Source organism: Dipteris shenzhenensis, chromosome 33 (assembly GCF_047967505.1).
Source record: "Dipteris shenzhenensis isolate YYH24624 ecotype China chromosome 33, Dip_SZ_1.0, whole genome shotgun sequence".
Lineage (NCBI taxonomy): Eukaryota > Viridiplantae > Streptophyta > Polypodiopsida > Gleicheniales > Dipteridaceae > Dipteris > Dipteris shenzhenensis.
In genome coordinates, this window is record NC_141628.1 from 29,736,631 (window position 1) to 29,759,311 (window position 22,681).

Below are 22,681 nucleotides of genomic sequence, written 5' to 3' on the forward strand. Positions count from 1 at the left end.
TGCACCTTTGAGGGACCGACAACACTCTATTGCCGACCTCTTGCCTCCACTGCCTCATCCATCCTGATGTCCTGATGTCCTCCTGATGTCCTGCTGATGAGGATGATGATGATGATTATGATGATGTTGATGATGATGCTGAGATTGATATATAGTTGACTATCGACATGACTATGTTGTACTTAGGACTTAGTACTGCCATTTTGCATTTTTTTGCATTTTGCATTGGTGTGGATGCTCGTTTAGTAGCTCCTCTACCACAGCTCATTGTATCAGTTTTTTCACAGTCTCATAGACCCATCGGTCTTCCGAAGACTTTAATAAACTTTCTTTCTTTCTTTCTTTCTACATTTGTGGAGGTGTACTAGATAGTCTAATTCCCCATGTTTTCACCATGAAAGCTTTTGGTCTCATCGGCCTTTTTAGCCTTTTGTAGAAGTTAATAAACGTCCCCCCCCCCCTTCTCTCTCTCTCTCTCTCTCTCTCTCTCTCTCCCAATAGGCCTAGTGTCCTCGGGACTCACCCGTTTTCAGACACGAAATAGTGAGCCCTTGGCTTGTATTTTAAAGGCTCGCTCTACTTATCACTGGCATCTGACTCCAACTATGGAAGCCATGCCCCAAATAGCCTGCTTTTCCTTAACGCCTAGCTTTTTCCACATTAGCTTTACCTTTCGTGGAATAGCTAGGTACTAGGGGTCCCACACCCTAGTTCAGTCAGCTACGGTGAGCTCCGCATCTCAAAATGCATGCAAGGATGGTAGCCTAGTGTGCCTTCTAGCCCTCATTTTTAATCACACTCACACACACACACACTCTCTCTCTCTCTCTATATATATATATATATATATATATATGTATATATATATATATGTATGTATGTATATGCTTGCAGCTGTCCATGTAGGACCAGCTCTCAAGGGCTCAGTGTCCCATTAAACAGCTGATTGATATTTTCTTTTCAGAGGTTCCTATTTTGATTGGTTTTCTTTAACACCTTGGTTCTATTAATTTTCTGAAGTTACAGTGATAGAGATGCTACAGAGCTATCTGCTCAAACTTGTCATCTATATGGCTGTTTATGACACTCTCTTGGAAAGACATCTTTTATTTCTTTATAGAGGCCTAATTTCTACTCCGTCAGGCGTGCAAGAGATAGAATAATGCAGTTGTTAGTTTAGTTGCTCTATTGCAAAATTTACCATCTTCAAACAACTTAATTTCTCAAGGTCTGTGTGCTGTCCATGTACGCTTGGTTTTGGTTTGTTGCTCATAGCATTGACTAACTAAAGTATTTAGACAATTGAGAAAACTTTCAAGGCTAATTAGTTTCATAGAAAAATTTCATACTTTGGTCTGACGTTTCAAAACTTCTGTCCTAATTACAGATGTGGTGCACTGCAAGAATATTAGAATGATTGGTAAAGATGTACTGTGGCATTGTGAAGCAGAATTGCCATCACATCTCAGATTTGTGCAAACACAAGTTATCTGCGAGGTAAAGCTTTGGCATTGAAAACAAATTGGTTTTGCTTTGCAAATTGATGCTTCTCTTTACCTGCAAAATGAAGACCTTGTTCGAAATTACAGGGGTACAGTTCAGCAGAAGATGAACTGGTGCTGGAGGGGAGCTGTGGACTTGAATATTCATTGACTGAAAAAGGTAATAATTACTGTTTGTTGGCACAGTTTTTTTGAAACAAGTAGCAGTTACTGTGATTCAGATTGGAACAAAGCTTATAGGTCATACGTGGTTAGTAAGAGATGCAACTTTTGAATGTTTGTTTAAGACCTTGAATTCGTGGTAGGTTTGCAATATCTAGGGATAGGAGGTAGGTTTTAGGGTTTTTATTTCTGGTCTGAAATTTGAAATAATGTTCTTTAGCATCAAACCTGCCTTTCAAGTAGATGCCACAAATTAAGCTGTTAGCCACACTAAAAGTGAGGGCTTTTCTCTCTTTTTCTTGTCTTTCTCGCAGGCTGGCAAGCAGACATGCCAAATGAACAGGGTACTTTCAAAGATTCTCAACCTGTAAGCTTGTCAATTATGCTCAATAGTATTTTTGTCCACATTTCTTGACAAAATATGAAGAGGGGAGAGGAGAAGAGCGGAGATGAGGAGAGAGGGCACAGCTAGAGAGCACACCACAAATGACTAATTGTACACTAGATTTACAACCATGATATAGCACCTTGACCAAGAAAAAATACATATCCATGTGTGGATCTCCTGGTCTTATGATCTTTGTCATAGTCACTGTTACAATATCCATGTAACCGTGGATGACTTCCTCTGTATTCTATCCCAAATTGTCTTGTACCTCTGATGTATCTCAAGACTCTTTTGGCTGCATTTCAGTGAGACTGTTTTGGATTTGCCATAAACTGTGCAAGTGAGCTTACTGCATAACAAATATTTGGCTGTGTGATAGTCAGATATATAAGAGATCCTATGAGCTGCGTGTAGTACCTGTCATTGACTGCAGATTTTTCTGAATCTTTAGTAAAGTTTCAAACTCTGTTCCATGGGAGTGGCTGCAATCTTGCAATCTGTCATATGAAACTTCTTCAGGAGATTGTCAATATATTTCAGTTGACTCATGGAGGTGTTGTCTGAATCTCTTTAGAACTTAATTCCAAGACAATAGTGCATAAGTCCAGAACTCAATTCCAAGATAATAGTGCATAAGTCCAAGATCTTTCATGTCGAACTTTGCAAATTAGTCTTATTTTAATTTCTTGATGAAGCTATCCTTGCTTCTTGTCACAATCAGATCATCTATGTACAAAAGAGCAATAGTAATGTCTTCCCCTTGAACTTTGTAGTAGAGAGTATGATCTGCATTGGATTTCATGTATTCTAGATCAGCAAAATACTTGTCGATTCTACTGTAAGCTGAATTGACAAGTATTCTGGGTGCTTGCTTTAAGCCGTAGAGACTCTTCTTAAGATGGCAAACATGATTCTCGCTTCCTGGTTCAACATAACCGGATGGTTGTTGCATGTAGACTTCCACATCTAGGTAACCATTTAGAGAAGCATTCTTGACATTAAGCTGAAACACATTCCATTTGCTGATTGTTGCTAGTGATATCAAGAACCGTATGGAATCCATCTTTGCTACTGGAGTATAAGTCTCATCATAGTCCTGACCATATTGCTGTGCAAATCCCTTTGCAACTAGTCTGGCTTTGTATCTTTGAATACTGCCATCTGGATTGTACTTCACTTTGTATACCCATTTGTTTGCTATGGCCTTCTTTTCTGGTGGAAGATCACATAATTCCCAAGTATTATTCTTGTACAAAGCATCCATTTCTTCATTCATAGCAGTTTGCCATTCTAGCTTGTCTACTGCATCTTCGAAGTACACTGGCTCTTCTGTAGCCATGATGGTAGTCATAAGAGCATAGTTGGTAGTTTCAACCTGAATTGCTTTGCCTTTCTGAGCATATGTCAATCTGGCTGGAGGTTTGCTTTCCCTAGTAGACCGTCTGAGCTGCTGTGGCTCTACTTGGGGTGTTTCTGGCAATTCTTGCTCTTCTTCATCAACCTTTTCTGTAGATGACTGTGAAATCAGTGCCTCTATCTCGTGTGTGTTTGAGGTTTTCCATTCTGATTCCTCATCAAAGATTACATCTCTCGAGATAATGACCTTTCGATTGATGGGATCATACAACTTATATCTTTGCTTTCTTTAATGTAGCCAACCATGATGCATTTATGTGACTTCACATCCAATTTTCTGCGATGATCATCATGTGTGTGGACATATGCCATGCAACCAAATATGCGGAGATACCCAATGCGTGGCTTGTGTCCAGTGAATGCTTCATAAGATGTCATACCCTGAATCGGTTCGGTAGGAAGCCGATTAAGCAAGTAGTTTGCAGTGGCTATTGCTTCTGCCCAATACTCATTCGGAAGATGCTTCTCACTAAGCATTGCTCTTGCACTGTTTGCTAAAGTACCATTCTTCCTTTCAGCTCTTGCATTCTGCTGAGGAGTATCTGCACAAGTGAATTGTCTTCGAATGTCGTGACTTCTGCAAAAGTTCATGAATGCTGAAGGCATGTATTCACCTCCTCTATCTGATCTTATGACTTTGATCTTTCTGCCTGTCTGGTTTTCTACCATGGCTTTGAATTCTTGAAATCCAGAAAACACTTCAGATTTCTCTTTCAGAAAGTAGACCCAACAATATCTGCTGTAGTCGTCAATGAAAGTCAAGTAGTAAAGTGAACCATTGATGCTGCGGGTTTGGGCATAAGCCCATACATCTGCATGTATCAAATCAAGAATACCTCGTGCTCGAGAGGTACTTCTGTCGAAATTAGTTATCTTTTGTTTGCCGAAGCAGCTTGCTTCGTAAACTGTTCCAAGAAACTGTAGTTTAGGAATCCCAATTGCCATATTTTGATTGTTGAGCTCTATCAAGCTCTCGAAATTGACATGACCATATTTCTTGTGCCATTTTGCGGATAGTGGCATCTGTTGCGGTTGAGCTGACATGGCATGCAAATCTGGTATTGTAGATAGCATTCTGTATAAGTGTCCTTTCTTGACTCCTTTTCCTACTAGCTGAAATCATTTGGATTTTTCTTTGATAGTGCATTCATCTCCGCCGAAGATGACTCGGTAGTTGTGTTCCGTCATTTGATCTACTGACAAGAGGTTTTTGTTGAGCTTCGGAACATTAGAGTACATCTTGCACCAATCCTTTTCGTACCAGTGAAATTATTCATAGGGATAATGCCTGTCTCTTAAACTAGATTCGGTGTATTATCTGCTGTATAGATGACATTTTTCTGACCTTCTAATGGTTTCATCTCTGTGAACCATTCCTGATGATTTGTCATATGAGATGATACACCGCTGTCAATGTATCAAGGATCTTGATCTGCTTGGTCAACTTGATAGCTGAAATCCTCTTTTGAATTGCAATCAGTGTCTAGGTACATTGTACCAGTCTTCTGCATTTTCTCGTTTGCAAGAAACATATTCCCATGTTTATTTGCATAATGATTGTGACGAGAATGTCCACCACGATGATTTTCTCTTCCGCGGAAATTCTCTCGATTGCTGCTGGATTGATCGCCTTGGTCGTACTGCTTCTTATGGCAATCTCTTTCATAGTGTTCAAACTTATGACTCTTCTGCATTTCCTCGTTTGCAAGAAACATACTCCCATGTTCATTTGCGTAATGATTTTGACTACAATGTCCACCACGATGATTTCCTCTTCCGCAAAAATTCTCTCAATTGCTGCTGGATTGATCGCCTTGGTCGTACTGCTTCTTACGGCAATCTCTTTCATAGTGTTTAAACTTATGACAGTAGTTGCACTGGATGTTTGGTACGTTGGTGGATGCATTCTCTCGTCCTTGGAATCTTCCTCGATTGGAATGATTTCCTCTTTGCTGATTTTGATGTTGCTGAGGATGATGATGATGCTGATTTTGACTTTGCTGATGATTTTGTTGTTGATGATGACTTCTCTGGAATGATCTGTCTTTGCCTCTGTCCGAAGGCTGGCTCGATCGTCCAATGGTCTAGGTGTAGATCCATTGACATACTCCCATTTGTCCTGAAGTACAAGAATGGTCTGCATTCGGTATTTCCATGTGCCATAATTGGAGTTGTCTAACTTAGCAGTTGCCTCCAGATTGAGGTTGCTAGTCGTAGACATGGTGCAAGAAATGTACTCAAAGTGTTGTGATAATCACTGTCTGAATCAATTGCAAAACAGTGAGTGTATCAAGTGAAATTTGAACTGTTGGTGAAGGTAGAACTGTAATATATAGTCCGATATGTTACAAGGCTTGTGGCAAATGATGCCGGGAATAGCCAAGAGGCTTTACAAGGCTGAAATGATGTGCACAATGCCGTGAAATAGCCAAATAGGCTTTACAATGATGGCATTCGTGTGTGAAATCAAATCATGTGCTATCTGCTCACTGATAAATCGACGATGTCTCTGAACACTCTGAAGTCTGCTTACGGAACTGATGAACATCAGGTTTCAGGTAATGTGATGATGTGAAACCTTATGTGAGCGTAGGGATTGACTCCGAGTAGGAACTAGTCGGGAATTTTGGGCATGGCTTAGATTGGCAACTTGGAGAAATTCAAATCGTCTCCTCTATGGTGATCTAGTCTACTTTGATGTAGATCTATACTAACCGTTGATCAATGAAAAGAACAGCAAATAATTTCTTTTTCTTTTGTTGTTTTTATGTACTGGGTCAAATGCGTTGATGTAGAGGCTGATGTGCGTGTAGAAAGTGGATTTGTCGACGAGGCTCAAAAGTGAGTGATACTTGCGTCGAAATGTGCGCGTGATGTGACGAGCGTGCAGAGCACAAAAAATCGAGCGATTTTTCTTTTTCAAATGCTTCCTGGATCAAGAGATACGACTTGATCTAGGTGGAGAGGCAAAAAAAGGAGTGCTAGTGATGAAGTGGCACTCATGGTCACATGCAGGGGTGTGCCAGCTAAGGGATGTGCTAGTGGAGCTAGTGATGATGTGGCAATTGCGTGCACATGCAGTGACTGTGTGCACCTTGTAAGAGGTAACTGTGCCTGATAGGGGACTGCCATGTGGCAATGCTGAGGTGGCATTGATTGACTTAACCCAGGGTCAGGTTGATCTAACCATGGTCAGGTTAATTAACCCAGGGTTTGATTGACTAACCCAGGGTCAGGTTGAGCAGGGTCTCAGTGGCAATGGCAGGCAGCAATGATGACGTGGCACGGTGCCACGTGTCGGTGTTGACGTGGCAGGTGAGGCTGATGTGGCAGATAAGCTGATGATAAGGCGCTTGGAGAGGTGGCAGATAAGGTGCCACGTGTTTGGTTTCTATGGCTGCCACGTGTCTTGTAGAGATAAGAGTGGACGGAATCTCTTGAAGATTTCGTCAGTCAAAAGTCGTCGTTTGAGAGTCGGGCGGTGGAGACCTTCGTTGATGGGTTGGAGGTGCCGACTATGTCAATGGCGCGCTGCATCGTTGGAGCTGTATGGCATCATTGATGGAGGTGTTGCTTCATAGATACTCGCTGGCTGGTTGAGTTGCATGCAGCGTGCAGGAGCCTAGGCTAGGTTGTTCGTCGTGAGCTCGCTTGGAGCTTGGCTGTAGGCACAGGAGCTTGTTGAGACGTTATAGAATCGTGCAAGGCATTGGAGACTAGTCCACCGTTGATGGAAGGAGCCGGGTTGAGGAGCTTTTGAGTTGTGAAGCCGTAGGACGTGAGGAGCTTGGGTGCTAGAGTCATTGCACAGGAGCCTTGGAGCTGGAGCTTGACAGCCAGATGTTGGAAAGGTAGGACGTTGACGTTGGAGTATGGCACTTAGGCTCTAGCATGATGTAGAACTAGGTAGGACATTGGAGGTGGTGAAGCGGCGGTCGATGGCAGAAGGCCTTGGAGTTGTCTTTGCTTTAGACTTGGAGATGGCGTAGGGCGCTCCCACCCACTGGATGCCTCCCAATTGCAGTCGTTGAAGTGTCGGCTGTGTAAAGAGTTTGGGCTGTAGGCGTTGATAGAGTCCGTCGGGTCACTGGCGTTGATGGAGAGAGCAGCTAAGCTTTGAGACTGTACTAGCATCTGAGTAGCACGTCGGTGGTTAGTTGGTTGTTGCAGGTGTCATCGACCTTGTTGTCCATTGCACCTGGCTTTGTTGCAGGGCTGTAGGTTGATTGGCCGCCTTGCTGGAGGTAGCTTTGATGCTGGTTGCCTTATGCAGCTCGTTGAGGCCGTGGAGGTCTATAGCTGCTCGTTGAAGTCGTGTAGGTCATTTGTCGTTTGCTGGCTCGCTGTAGATAGGATCTGGGTCATAGGAGCTTTGTTGGAGCCGTGAGCTTGCAGCTGTGCCGATTGCTGTTAGTTGTGGATCATGGAGATGGAGGCGACTCCCTATGGAGGAGTCGATGGTGGCTTTGGAGCTTGTAGGGCTTGCTGAGATGAAGGTCTCCAACTTCAAATTTTTTGAAAATAACTCTCTCCCTCTCATAGTTAAGGATCTCTTTCTCAAGATAACTTGCTCTCAATGAAGCCTATCTTTCTCTCACACAATGAAATCTCTCAAACAAATCGACGGAAATTTCTCAAATGAATAGACGGGAAATTCTCTCTCTTTCAAAATGAATGGAAACTTTTCTCTACGGAAGTGAACTCTCACAAGAACACTCGAGAAGCTCTCAATCTCTCAATCACTCTCACATGGATCGCAATGCCTCAACGGAAAGCAAGGGAGCTCTGATACCATGACAAAATATGAAGAGGGGAGAGGAGAAGAGTGGAGATGAGGACAGAGGGCACAACTAGAGAGCACACCACAAATGACTAACTGTACACTAGATTTAGCTGAAAATGTAGAATATATACAAACCCATTTAGGGTTAGGGTTAGGGCATCTATGAAACGACTAAACCATTAACGCCAAACTTTTCTTGCAAATCACAGGTGTGGGCACAACTATGTTCCATCCAACCAACCCCTACTCTAGCAACCTAATGAGAAAGCTGCAAGTGACTCCTTAATTCTCTCCCACTCTCTTCACATGTATGCCATTGATTAGTTGAACCTATTGCTCATTCTCACAGGGCTGCATCAGCTTGGGAAAGCACACAACAAGTTGCTCTTGCTCGGTATATTCACGAAGGCATTGGGCATAGAGAAGCTGCACAAGTTTAGAGACCTGCTTGATGTGCAGGGATTGGGATTGAGCACGAGGGGGAGTGTTGAAATATCGAGCTCCACTCATGATATGCCAGGGTGACTGTTGTGCATTTATGTCACTGACTTGTTAGCTGTAGATGCGGTTGGTACACCGCCCATGAATAATAGCTGGAGGACAGCTATCTTTATGTACTCTAGTTAGTGGCTCAGTTAGTATGCCACCTTAGTTAGCTGAGTTTGGTTTGAGACCCACATATAGGGTTCACCTATTCTTTCGTACTAAGAGAGAGTTCTTTTTTGGCTTTCACAACTAAGAAGAGGAAAACTATTTTCAGCCTCCACCTTTCAGGTTATACTCACATGCTGGCCTTGGAACATCACCATTTGTCATGCTTGATGTCTAAACATAGAGTCCACATATCCCTAGATGGATCTAGTCCGCCAAATGTCATCATTTCAGGGCATCTCCTAAATGCATCATTTACCCCTCTCTTGGGATATCATTGAAATCATTTGCCCCTTGGCACCTTTAATGCATTTAGACCCCTTAGCCTTAGATCCACCTAGTCTTGTGCCATGTCACCCTCACCAAGGACCTTGACCTTGATTCCTTTTGATCATTTACGTGAAACCCAAACAAATATAATACAAACATTGATCCTTTAAAGGAAAATGTCCACCCAACCAACCCCTACTGTAGCAACCTCCTAAAAGATACGTAAGTAGGAAAAACCTGCATGCTACACATAGAGTCCACATATCCCTAGATGGATCTAGTCTGCCAAATGTCATCATTTGAGGGCATCTCCTAAATGCATCATTTACCCCTCTCTTGGGATATCATTGAAATCATTTGCCCCTTGGCACCTTTAATGCATTTAGATCCCTTAGCCTTAGATTCACCTAGTCTTGTGCCATGTCACCCTCACTAAGGACCTTGACCTTGATTCCTTTTGATCATTTACGTGAAACCCAAACAAATATAATACAAACATTGATCCTTTAAAGGAAAATGTGCACTGATCCTTCCGAGGTCATGTTACCTCAACTTGACCGTAACATTCCTTCCCTCTTCAGGCATTAGCGTCCTCGATGATAAAGTCTGGGAACATTCTCCGTAAGTGGTATACGGATTCCCAGGTAGCTTCTGATAGAGGTAAAGCATGCCATGCAACCAACACCGTGGGTATCTTCCGATTGCGTACTTGCATTGTTCCTCAGTCATGGATTCTTGTTGGTTTGCGTCCTGCGTTATCTTCTATCTCCTGAAACAAAACAAACCCTCGATTAGTGAGTCACATGTATGCAAAAATTTCTTTAAACGAGAAACATGAAACACTGGATGCTCCTTACAACCCTGTGGTAATTCTAATTTATAGGCCACCTTGCCTATTCTTCTTAGAATTAACTTATAGGCCACCTTGTCAACTTTTTCTCCGTCCTCAAATTCTCTAACGGATCTGTTACACCTTAGCTCTATCCATAGTTTGGCGGATGTTAAGTGCTAGCATCTCCCGCATCTGAACCACAAAGTTCGCGGCACTAGGTACTTTCTGAGGTACTCCAACTGTAGTTGGATTCGCTGGTCTATAACCATAGTTCAGCTCAAAGACTGAACCCTGTAGAGGAATGTTTTCTATCATTGTAGGCAAATTCTAACCGTGGCAACCACTTGTCCCATGTATGTTGCCTCAATGACACATATGCTCTAAGCATATCCTCTAAAATTTGGTTGATTCTTTCCGTCTGACCATCCGTTTTTGGATGATCCCCACTACTCATTCCCATTCCCAACTCAGTCCTTAGTGTCTCAAACACTGCAGTCCAAAAATGACTAGTAAATTTGACATGCATGTCTGACACTATGGATTTGGGTAATCCATGCAAAAGAAATATATGTTTAATAAACAAATCCGCCACTTGCGGGGCACTAACAGACTCTCTAGTTGGAATGAAGTGAGCCATCTTGGTAAGACGATTAACTACCACAAGGATAGAATCATATCCACCTTGTATCGTAGGCAGACCTACCATAAGGTCCATGGAAATGCTCTCCTACCTACCTAGTGGTATTTCCAAAGGTTGTAAAAGTCTGGGTGGCTTCACCCGCTCTGCCTTACTTACCTGACACGAAAAACAACGTGTCACATATTCATGAATATGTTTTTTCATTTTTGGCCAAAAGAAATCTCGCTTCAAGAGATCATATGTTTTCTCGACTTCTGGATGTCCCGCATATGGGCTATCATGGCATTGTTGAATAACTCTCTGCCTGAGATCATTCTGATTAGGTACTACAACCTTGCTATTTCTTTTCAACATACCATCTCTTATGGTATATCATGCATAAGTTTGGCCTTTTCTGGATGCCAGGTCACCCTTTTCCCCGGGTTTAAATACATGAGCCTTAGGCCAAAGGCTCTGGACGAACTCGTCCACCTTTTGAGTTTCTTTAATCTTGGTCATTAGGACACTCTCTAATACCGTGAAACTCATATTATGCATAATGCGTGACAACGCATCAGCAACTTTATTATCCTTCGCTCTTCGGTACCGAATCGTCAAGTTAAAATCCTGCATGAGTTCAGCCCACCTACCTTGGCAGCCTGTCAAGTCAGGTTGTTTACAAAAATGTTTCAGAGTATCATGATCAACATCAACATAAAACTCGGATCCATACAAATAATGTCTCTATGTTTTTAGAGCATGGACAACAGCATACAACTCTAATTCATGAGTTGGCCAATTTCGTTGAGAGGGAGAAAGTTTCTTGCTTTCAAAGGCTACTGGCCTTCCCTCTTGGAGGAGAATTGCTCCTACCGCAATGCCACTTGCATCGGTTTCAAGGAAACTGGGGATCAACTATTTTTAACACCGGACCTGAGACCACAGCTTGTTTTATGGTGTTAAAACTCTCTTGTTGATTCTATCCCACTTTATTTGAGGTCAGATCAGTCAATGGTCCAAGAATGATAACAAAGCGGCTAAACTCTGAGGGATAGGCCAAGTCAGTATCGCAGCCACTTTCTTTGGATCCATTTCGCCCCCTCAGGAGTAATAATGAATCCTAAATATTCAAGTCTTACCATACACAGTACAGTTTTCTTTTTATTTACATAAAGATTGGCTTTCCTCAAAGTATTGAACACTATTCCAAAGTGTTTGTGATGCTCAGCAATACTTTTGCTGAATACAAGAATATCGTCAATAAAATGTACTAGAAACTTCCTAATATATGGACGTAGTAAATCGTTCATAAGCATGACGAATGTAGCTGGAGCATTGGTAAGTCCAAACGGCATTACCAAATACTCATAATGTCCTAACCTGCTTCTAAAAGCGATTTTATGCATATCCTCGGCTCTAATACGGATCTGATGGTAGCCACATTTAAGATCTATCTTATTGAAAATTACGGCCCCATGTAACGCATCTAGCAAATCATTGATCCGAGCCATCGGATACATGTGCTTAGTAGTGATATTATTCAATGCTCTGTAATCTATACAGAGGCGAAAAGTATCATCTTTCTTTTTTTTAAATATCACTGGCGAAGCAAAAGGTGAGAAACTAGGTTGAATCTGCCCTAGCTTGAGGTATTCTTCCAGATGTCTTTGTACCTCGGCTTCTTCGGTAAAACTTAATCTATAGGGAGGTCTATTTACAGGTTCTGCCCCCAGGATTAGTTCAATCTTATGTTGAACATTCCGCTTTGGAGGTAACCCATAAGGTAACTCATCCCTAAAACAATCAGATAACTTCTCTGCTATTTGATCAGTCAGCTTGGCCATCTCTCCATTTTTGATAACATCAGTGCTAGCCGAAGAACCATCAATCGGCTCTACCGATGCTGTACAAAGAAACAAAAACTCTTCTTGAGCTTTTCGAACTTTCATTACGGAAACCAACGCTCCTTGAGGTATCTCTTTTTCATCTCGTAATACAACACATCATTCATCTTGAATTGATAAATGTGCTTTTTCCAATCTATGGTTGGATTCTTCCTAGAATGCCAAGCCTTACCTAGGGCTATATCTGCGTGAGCAAGCTTTGTCATTTCAAAAGTCCTGAATTCGAAGTTCCAACTGGGTAACCCTTTGGTCCCATACTTCAGTTGAACTTCTGTCCGCCATTCTGATTGTATATGCATAGTCAGATGGACTAGTCTTTAATTTCAGCCTCTTTACAAGCTTGGAGTTAATTATATTGTGCGTTGACGCTGAGTCAAACAACACAATGACATCATGATTGGCTACTTGCCCTTTCATCTTAATTAACTCCGTATCGTTAAAGGTTGTATACCCCTTTGCTGCGGGCTTTGATAGGACATTATCAGGTGCACTGGTTACTAGCTTAGCAACAGACACACATAACAAAATAGGTACTGACCTTTGAGAAGATCCTGCTAGCTGAATTTGCATCTGTTTTGCTCTTGGACTTTTCTCCATTTCCACGTCGCATTCTGAGATCACCATCTCAACCATCCGACGATCCTTGTTTCGTTGACAATCTTTCCATTGACGAGGCTGAAGGCATCTAAAACACAAGCCTTCTCTCCTTACTTTTTCTATTTGCTCTAGGTTCAAAGAAGACTTCGACCAAGCCCGAGCTGCCATCGGTGTTATTTTTCTTTTCACTTCAATGGGGTACTTGGTTTAGGAGTCTGAATTGGCTTCGCGTGCTTGGCTTGACCACTAGGCTGTGAGGCACCCCCTTTGCTAATCCACTTCTTCTTAAACTCAGTTTTCTTCAGGTACTCATACCGAGTCCCAACCTGCTCAAACCCACTTGGTCTGTTCCCTTTGGCATCCTCATAGTTCAGGGCTATGGAAATTGCTTCATCTAGCGTGTTCGCATACTTAGCCCAAACTTCCATCTTGATCTGATCATTCAATCCAAAGATAAAATCTTTTACCTGGACTGACTGAGGTAGAGGTTCATAAACTTTCATTACACTTTCTCTGAACTTATCAGTGTATTCTGCCATTGATAAATTTCTCTGACGAAGGTTTCGATACTGATCCCAAGCTCGGGATGCTTGGTCAGGAGGTAAGAAGTGTTTTCTAAATTCTTTTTTAAACCCCCCCAAGTAGTAGATGCGGCTCCATCTTTCTGCTGTTTTATCCACCACCTATCCGCTACCTCATTAAACATATGGGTGGCCTCACGGATTTTCTTCATATCATTCCTGATTTCACAAATGGCGAAGCCCTGGTCCCATTTGTGTAACCAGGTCTCTATGATATCGGAACTACGGTCAGACATCCGACCATAATACTTTTCTAGCCTATAATTGGCAATATTAGGCACCTTAGCCCTCCTAGGCTTGACCGTATGAACACTGGTTTCAGGCTCCATTGGAGATTTACCTTTCTCTTCACGAGATGGTCTAGTAGACATATTAAGAACTATTTTCCTGAGGTCGGATTGCCCTACGTTTGCTTGCAATTGTTAAGCTAAAATCTGTTGCAAGGCATCCTCCAATAATGCAATTCTACTAGACAGTGTATGGCCTGCTGGACGCGACACTTGTGGGGTCGGCCGGACTCCCGATTCTACGGGATCCACCCTTGAAGCTTCTTCTTCCACTTCCATTTAGGTCGATTGGGTTAAAAAAATAAATAAAAAAATAGCACTCTAAATAAACTGTTAAGTACAAACTGTCACAACTTCCCTATGCTATGGAATGCCTGCAATCCAAACAACTAGAACTTCGCAATTGAAAGAACCACGCCTTCCCTATATTGGGGAGATATCAGCAATCTTTAGTAACGTGAGATAACCAAACCCACAATAAAATTTCGAAACTCAAACAACTCCAAGGTGTTGGGGAACTAAAGGGAAAGCATGAAGTGAACACAAAATGAGAATGCTTGATTATGGAATGAAGAAAGATGAGGTCCTTATGTAGGCACCTCTTACATGATCACTGACATCACTGATGACCTCTGAGCTCCACAATCATCTCCTCAATCAGCTCCTAGAATCTCTCAATCATCCTATGTGGCATCTACCACCTAACAGTGCTTATGGGCACCTAACTGTGCCTCTAGCACACACACATAGAACCCAAGGTGTGCCTGGGGCATACACCTTGAAATATCCCAACAAACCCCCCTTCAAGGGAATGCCTCAGGCTATGTCGAGGATTCATCTAGTCTCATAGTTTCTCATGCCATCTCATGGTGGTCAAGGATTAATCTATGGCTAGGATCTCATGCTAGCAAGGATTCCCAAGGGTGTGAGGTAAACAAAAGGGATACATAAGACCTTCCAATAGTTATCTCCCCTGCATGTACATGCACACAATGTCTGCAGTAGGTATTATGGAGCAAAACACATATAGATGGCCTACATCATATGGTGACCAGAGGTGTTTACAAAGAACACAATAGTTTATTTCATTCATCTTGGAGGACTATCCAGGTTGAGTACCTTGACTCAACATAAAAAGAGAGATCTGGAGCATATATGGAGATGGTTCAAAAAGCATAATCTTCATCATGTGGAGACTCATCAAATGAAAGTAGATTGGTAGTTTCTGACTTTGTAGTTGCTTCCTTTTTGGCTCTACAATACTTTTCATGGTGATTGTTTTTGCCACAGTGTTTGCATGGATTGATCTTGAAGCAGTCTTTTGAGAGGTGATTAGTCTTCCCACAATGTTTGCAAGGTGAAAACTTACCCTTTTGAAATTTTATGGCATAGGCTGTGTCATTGCCTCTCTGGTATGCTGTGTCATTGCCTCTCCGGAGTTCCATGTGCCTTTCTTCTTCTTGAAGAGCAGAAATAAGACCTTCAAGATTAGGATTAGGAAGATTTTTCAAAGTGGTAACAACACGATCATAATCTTCAGGCATACTTTTGAGCAATACTGCCATTGCATCATCTGTAGTGATTGAAGAGTTGATAGAAGCAAGTTGAGTCATGAGACTCGGCATAAGATTGACATGGCCTGCCAGAGGAGTGCCACTAACCATCTTCAATTCAAAGAAAGAAATCTTAAGTGACAATTTTGAGATGTGAGAGCTAGCACCAAAAATAATGTCAAGCTTTTGCCAAGCTTCTGAAGGAGACTCTAAGTCAGAGATGTGATGAATGTAGTCATCTCCTAAGGCAAGAGCAATGATGCCATAGGCTTTCTCCTCTCTAGCAAGATCTCTCTCCGGGCGTGTCGGAGCTGAGGATTCTCCAGCATTAGAGGCTGTTGAAGAAGAAGTTGAAGCTGGTTTGACAAGCCCCCAGAGGTTTTCCCTCATCAATGTAAACTTAACCTTCATCTGCCATGTGTGAAAGCCTTTACCATTGAACTTATCCATATTCAAGATGGTAGCCATGAGAGGGTCTAACCTAGAATGGATTGTCTCTACTCTCTTACAAGGCTAGAAAAAAAGCTGAAAAGCTTCAAAGTATAAGCATTTAATGTAGCAAGGACTTGTGACCAAATTGCATACTAAAAATCATAATGGAAATGATGCTTCATCTTCCATGCTTCATAGAAGTGGCTAAATGAAAGCATTCCAAACAAATCTAGGTATAGCAACTTAAAGCAAAGTTGTAGCCACAGTTATACTGATGCTATTCAACACTTTAAAATTTCAGAAATGCTAAAGTAGCATCTAATGTAGCATTAAACTCACAACCTTGTCAAAACTGTCCAAAACAGAGGCCTGAACTTGGAGGGCTTGTATCTCCTTCTTCAGAGCAAAGAAAACATGGCTTTCTAGGTAGAAACAAAGCTCATATACCATAGAAGAGCCACTGAAGAGGAGAGGCGCAATTCCACGTCACGCCATAGCTAGCAGCTTGAAGATCGACTGGTTTTTCCGTGTTTTCTCCTTGAATATGCAGCCATTGCTGCTCAAATTTCAACACAAGATAGCCCAAGGTATGGAGAAGCTTCCCCTAAAAGGAATTAGAGAAAGGTGGAGCAGAAACAGAGAATACACAAAAAGAGAGTTTCGACGATTTTCGGGAAATGGCGACCAGCAGCGACGACCTTTCTTCAATTCCTTGCAGGTGAAAGTTCGCCCATACGAGGGGTATCTCCAGCCAGAAGGACTTGGAGAATGGTGAAGCGACGAGGGAGAACAAGCTCTAGCAAGTTTTGGGAAGAAGGGGAAGAAATGGTGAAGATGAAGAAGAAGAAGAAGATGGAGAAGAAGAAGATGATGTGGCACAAATGGGCTCAAGGAGGATCATAGGGCTCTGATACCATGTTGGGGAACTAAAGGGAAAGCATGAAGTGAACACAAAATGAGAATGCTTGATTATGGAATGAAGAAAGGTGAGGTCCTTATGTAGGCACCTCTTACATGATCACTGACATCACTGATGACCTCTGAGCTCCACAATCATCTCCTCAATCAGCTCCTAGAATCTCTCAATCATCCTATGTGGCATCTACCACCTAACAGTGCTTATGGGCACCTAACTGTGCCTCTAGCACACACACATAGAACCCAAGGTGTGGTTGGGGCATACACCTTGAGATATCCCAACACAAGGCATAAAGAAATAGAAAGCTCCTTGGTCCAAACTTCAGTGTTCAGGCTCCTGATCGCCTCTATTCGACACCACGTCACTTCGATACATCCAAATCCACTCAAAAGCGCCTCTAAACTGATTTTCCGTCAAGTTTTGTCAATACTCGGACGGAAAAAAACGGGATTCCGTCAGTGATCGACGGAAATTCCTTAATCAATTAATTTTTTTTTCTCTTGGGCAAACTGTATTGCAACCAAGCTCCCCATGCATGTAGCTCCGCTTGACTGCCAGATCCCGATCCCACGACTAGCAAAGCCAACCACTATCATAACGCATAGCAGTTGATCCCACGATTTGAACGCTAACAGTCTTTCGACAGCTTCTTACACATACACTACAATAGCTCTAGCTTTTGCCGATGCTGAAAGATGACGCCTAGCTTTGCCATGTCGGTTGACGTGCGCTGGTAAAAAGGAATTGTATGGATGAATATTACGTTCACGTCACTTCCTAAAACTCCGGTTCGTCCATGATCAACAACAGACCTTTCTTCATAATATCACCCACGTTCACGACGAAGGCATGAATCCGGATATTAACTACCCGTCGCGTAATGCATCGACGCCTCTGATACTAACTATTACGATCACTAACATATAATGTGAAAGCTCCTGCTTGCATATTCCTCCAAGCCCCAATTCCGTGTACGTGATAGCTCTGTGCACTTCTTCAATAGAATTACAACAGCAGCAAGAACGCTTCACCACAATCTTGGATCGACGATCACTTTGACCGCTCTGATACCGAATGAAACGACTAAACCATTAACGCCAAACTTTTCCTGCAAATCACGGGCGTAGGCACAACTATGTTCGACCCAACCAACCCCTACTGTAGCAACCTCCTAAAAAATACGTAAGTAGGAAAAACCTGCATGTTACACATAGAGCCCACATATCCCTGGATGGATCTAGTCCGCCAAATGTAATCATTTGAGGGCATCTCCTAAATGCATCATTTACCCCTCTCTTGGGATATCATTGAAATCATTTGCCCCTTGGCACCTTTAATGCAGTTAGACCCCTTAGCCTTAGATCCACCTAGTCTTGTGCCATTGTCACCCTCACCAAGGACCTTGACCTTGATTCCTTTTGATCATTTACGTGAAACCCAAACAAATATAATACAAACATTGATCCTTTAAAGGAAAATGTCCACTGACCCTTCCGAGGTCATGTTACCTCAACTTGAGCGTAACAATCTAACCCTTTCCTTTATAGCACTCTATATGTTTTAGTGCTATTCACATGTAATCACATGATGTTGAGTGTGGTCTCTCAACATTTCTGAGGAAAGGGCTGATGTTGTGCTGTTTGATGCTTAAAAGCAGTTTATCATATTCTATATCTTATGCATAAAAAGATCAATAAGCAGCACCCGCAAATAGCAGGCTAGATTTTTCATTGGCATGCCAAGCTTTGAGGTAAATGCAGGTACAGGTCGGCCAATAACTCAAGTGGGTAGGGGCTGTACCAAAAGTATAGCCATCAACAAAGGGGCTCTTTGTTAGGATTATCATGGTCACCTCTCCACTTGTGAGCCTCCATATGAGGAGGACATAGGTAGGTGTACCAGTCACATGGGGAGAGAGAGAGGCTGCCACAGATGCAGATCTGACATGGATAGCAGGGCTGCCAATGGGCAGCATGCTGGTTGCCATGCTAGCAGCAAATATAGCTGCGTGGAGGAAGGACTGCTGCAGGGCAGCAGCAATTACAGGGTCATTCCAGGATCGGTACCTGGTTGCCAGCAGCTCAAAAAGGGGGCTGGAGCAGACAGGAGGTTGTGAGATGTTCTGAGATGGCTGGAGCAGAAGGCCCTGCAAGTGTTGCGCGTAGGGCAGCACACATGCACTGCCAGGGCCATGATGAAGGCCCTGCAGACAACAACAGGAGCACCAGCGCTGGGATGGGGCAGAGGCCCAGAAAGCAGCAGCAGCTACTGGGGGGCTGGGGCCATCTATAGGCCTGGCTCCAGGGCAGCAGCACAGCAGTTCAGGTCGGCAGACTGCATGGGTACACTGCAGACAGGGTCAGCAGGAGGTGCAGCAGCAATTGAGCCAGTGGCAGGCTGCCATGCGGCCACATCGGCTTGACTGTCTGCATGCAGGGGGCATCTGGCCTGTATATAGAGGCCCCTCAAGGGGCAGATCATTCATTCACTGTTTTGGGTCTTTGGTGCCTCAGTTTGGGCTGCAGATCCAGCAGCAAGGACGTCCAGAGATACACACATCAGAGCCTCACAAGAGGCTGCCATCAGAGCATCAAGGAGGACAGGAATCATATTTGCGCCTCACCATTGGCTGCAGATGGATGTAGCAAGAAGGTCAAGGATCAGGGTGCAAACAGTACCTCACATTTGGCTGTCCATCAGAGCAGCAAGGAGGTCTGTTGCAGGGCATCTACTCAGCCCACTGAAGCCTTAGGAGAGAACACAGGCTGACAGTTTTTGAAGGTGCCAGGAGGAGTTAGGAGAACCGTTTTGCAGTGCCAGGGGTCCACACCTAAGCAGCTCCTTAGCTGCTAGATCGTGGCACACTGTGCACACCTTTGTACAAGGTTTTGTTCATCTTTGGAGCAATATATATATATATATATATATACTGTTTCTACTTCTGAGCATAGTTATAATAACTGTCTGCATCTATCTACATTCACATGTGTAGACATCAAGGAAAGGAGTGATATTTGAGCTAGCATTGTGTGATTTCTGGGCAATTGTTTACGCAATTTTCTGCTGCAGGAGTGTTGGCGACAGCAAGCAACCTCCCTCTACTTTTTTAACACTCTTCTAGAGGAAAGAAGAAAAGGGTTTTAATGTTTCTAAAAAATTAAAAATGTCTATGAGATGAATAGCTTGGCATGGTGGAAGGTGCCATTGTGGAGAGTGCAATACTCAAAAGACTATCAAAAGTTGGTAATGTACAATGGGTAAAGTACAAGCTGAAGTAGACTTTCCGAGAGAATTGTGGCTTTTGGCGACAATGTTGTGTTCACAAGTCTTCCATCTCTGTGGCCCAAGACACTGAACAATTCTACACAAGAGTGTGATGAACCCCGAAGGCTTAACATCGGAGGGAGTGAGGTGATGAATGAAGAAATGAGGGTTGGCTTACGCAATCCCTCACTGGCATTGAGTAAGTGTATCAAGATTTAGCATTGTTCAAATAGTCAAAGCGTTGGCTCATGAAAATAAATCAATCTCTAAAATTTTGTCCCTCTTTCGTTGTATGTGGCCACTAGTGGCCTTTCATTGCTAGTTCTAGACTAGAGTAGTATGCCCTCTATAATCCACATGCCAGAGGATGGTATCATGCATGTAACATTGAAGATTCTTGAAAATACGATCTTACTTTTTGCTTGAATATCTTGTCTAGGTTCTTGAACAATCTTATCTTCTTCTACAATCTAGTGATGGTTTTCGGGCTTTAAGCTTTTCGTCTTGAAAAATTAGAACTGTTTTTTTGGTATTGTGGACTCCTTATACTAAGGTTGAAAATCCTAGAGAGTGCACTCTTGTCGAGTGTGTGGCACCTACTAAGGTCCATTTGAATCATGTTGATGATGCCTTTCCTGCACAATATTGGCCACGTTTCCTCCTACCAAGTCTTTGCTACATGTGTATTATGTGGACAGTGGGCTACAGGTGAAAATGTTTAGACTTCACAAGCAGTTGTAGCTTGAATGAAGAGATTTTGGACTACCTTGTGATTAGCCTTCTCCTTTAGTGCTAGCCTTCATCATGACTGAGTCTACCCTTCACCTCCGGAGTGCCGACAGAAACTCAGTACGAAGACTTTGTATAAATGGATGCTCAAGTATGTGTGGGTGTGTGGATTTGTGTGTGTGAGAGCATATTTTTATACTATGGTCTACACCCACTGTTGGGCGTTGATGACGTCAGTGGGGATGTCATAGTAGCTAGTCCCTGCTATGCATGATGGAGTTTATGGTTTTCAACCTTGTGAGTGACTATCATGAGATTGAAACTGCACTATGTTGTGTTTTTAGAGGATGAGTTTGGGAATGTTCCTCGATTCATCTAGGTATATGCTTCTGCCGTATTAGCGGACATGCACATTTCACCTTGTGAAGTTTTCGTCCAAGTTGCGGCTTGCTGGTTTTGTGATAATTCTTTCTATCTTAAATGGTGCGTTGCCCTATCAGCTAGATTAAGAATTAGATGCTCGTTGGGGAGAGACTAAAATGAAAATGTTTAGACTTCACAAGTAGTTGTAGCTTGAATGAAGAGATTTTGGACTACCTTTTGATTAGCCTTCTCCTTTAGTGCTAGCCTTCATCATGGCTGAGTCTGCCCTTCACCTCCGGAGTGCCGACAGAAACTCAGTACGAAGACTTTGTATAAATGAATGCTCAAGTATGTGTGGGTGTGTGGATTTGTATGTGTGAGAGCATATTTTTATACTATGGTCTACACCCATTGTTGGGCGCTGATGACGTCAGTGGGGATGTCATAGTAGCTAGTCCCTGCTATGCATGATGGAGTTTATGGTTTTCAACCTTGTGAGTGACTATCATGAGATTGAAACTGCACTATGTTGTGTTTTTAGAGGATGAGTTTGGCCTGACATTAGGGGGTAAAGTCTATGGGGAAGGAGGGAATGGCTGGCTGGTTGGAGCAAGAAGATCTAAGAACTCAAGCATGCAATAAGCAAGAATGAACAAGAAAGTAGGAAAACACTACTTCTAAACAATTGAAAGCAAGAAAAGCTAAGAAAAAAGCAATGAAAAGGTCAAAACAGCTTTATGATTTTGATTAATTAAATTAAAATTTTCTTTTAAAATTTTTACCCCATGACCCTTCTACCCATGCATAAAATCAACTACACAATAGGCCTAGCACAATCGTAAATCCTAGAATTCCTAGGGTCACAACTCAGGAAGTGTACATTCATATGTGAATCTGTAAAGATCCACCAAACAGCAAATTATGCACCAAATTTGGCATATACCACACGATTCCTAATAGATTGATCTCACCATTGGGCCATGTTATGGTACAAACTCCAATACGTTATTGACCCAAACTGCTATCGTGCATATGAGTGATAAGGGTATCTCTAAAATACTCAAAGATTTTTGTGTCTGAAGATTATGTCTGTGTCATAGGTTTAAACTATATAATCTGGTTTTCTCCTCGTCAACGAAGCATTATGGCTTAGCACACAAGCTCACACCCAAGGTCCAGTCCAAAGGCACTAGGAAGTTTGTGTATGAGTGGGTACGCAAACCTTGTGGATGTGCGGTGCAGCCTAGTCTTGTGAGGCATGTTAGAGAATAGTTGCTTGCTATAGTCACAGCAGAATAGAGATTTGGGAGAGATCACATATCACGTCCAATTCCAACTCACTCTGTGTGCATGCATATATAAAAAGAGAACACTTCTTGTAGATGCCAAATCCAAGTAGGAGACCTTCCAAATCTGTATACACCTGCAG

General features: G+C 42.6%; 1 protein-coding gene across 3 annotated transcripts in view; it reads left to right on the top strand.

Annotated features, from left to right (window-relative positions):
• The window catches only part of LOC147879939 (uncharacterized), a 68,864-nt gene that overhangs the window by 11,584 nt on the left and 34,599 nt on the right, over positions 1-22,681 (top strand). For 2 of the 3 annotated variants that reach the window (XR_015540675.1, XM_087372032.1), the window contains exons 2-4: positions 1,388-1,497; positions 1,590-1,662; positions 1,979-2,031. Coding sequence is in view for 2 of the 3 variants with exons in the window: in XM_087372032.1 (XP_087228158.1) it covers positions 1,388-1,497; positions 1,590-1,662; positions 1,979-2,031 (236 nt within the window). In the remaining variant the exon portion in view is untranslated. Of the gene's footprint in view, positions 1-1,387; positions 1,498-1,589; positions 1,663-1,978; positions 2,032-19,965; positions 20,300-22,681 lie in introns of those variants that run through there. The other variant, XM_087372033.1, reaches the window with a different exon arrangement.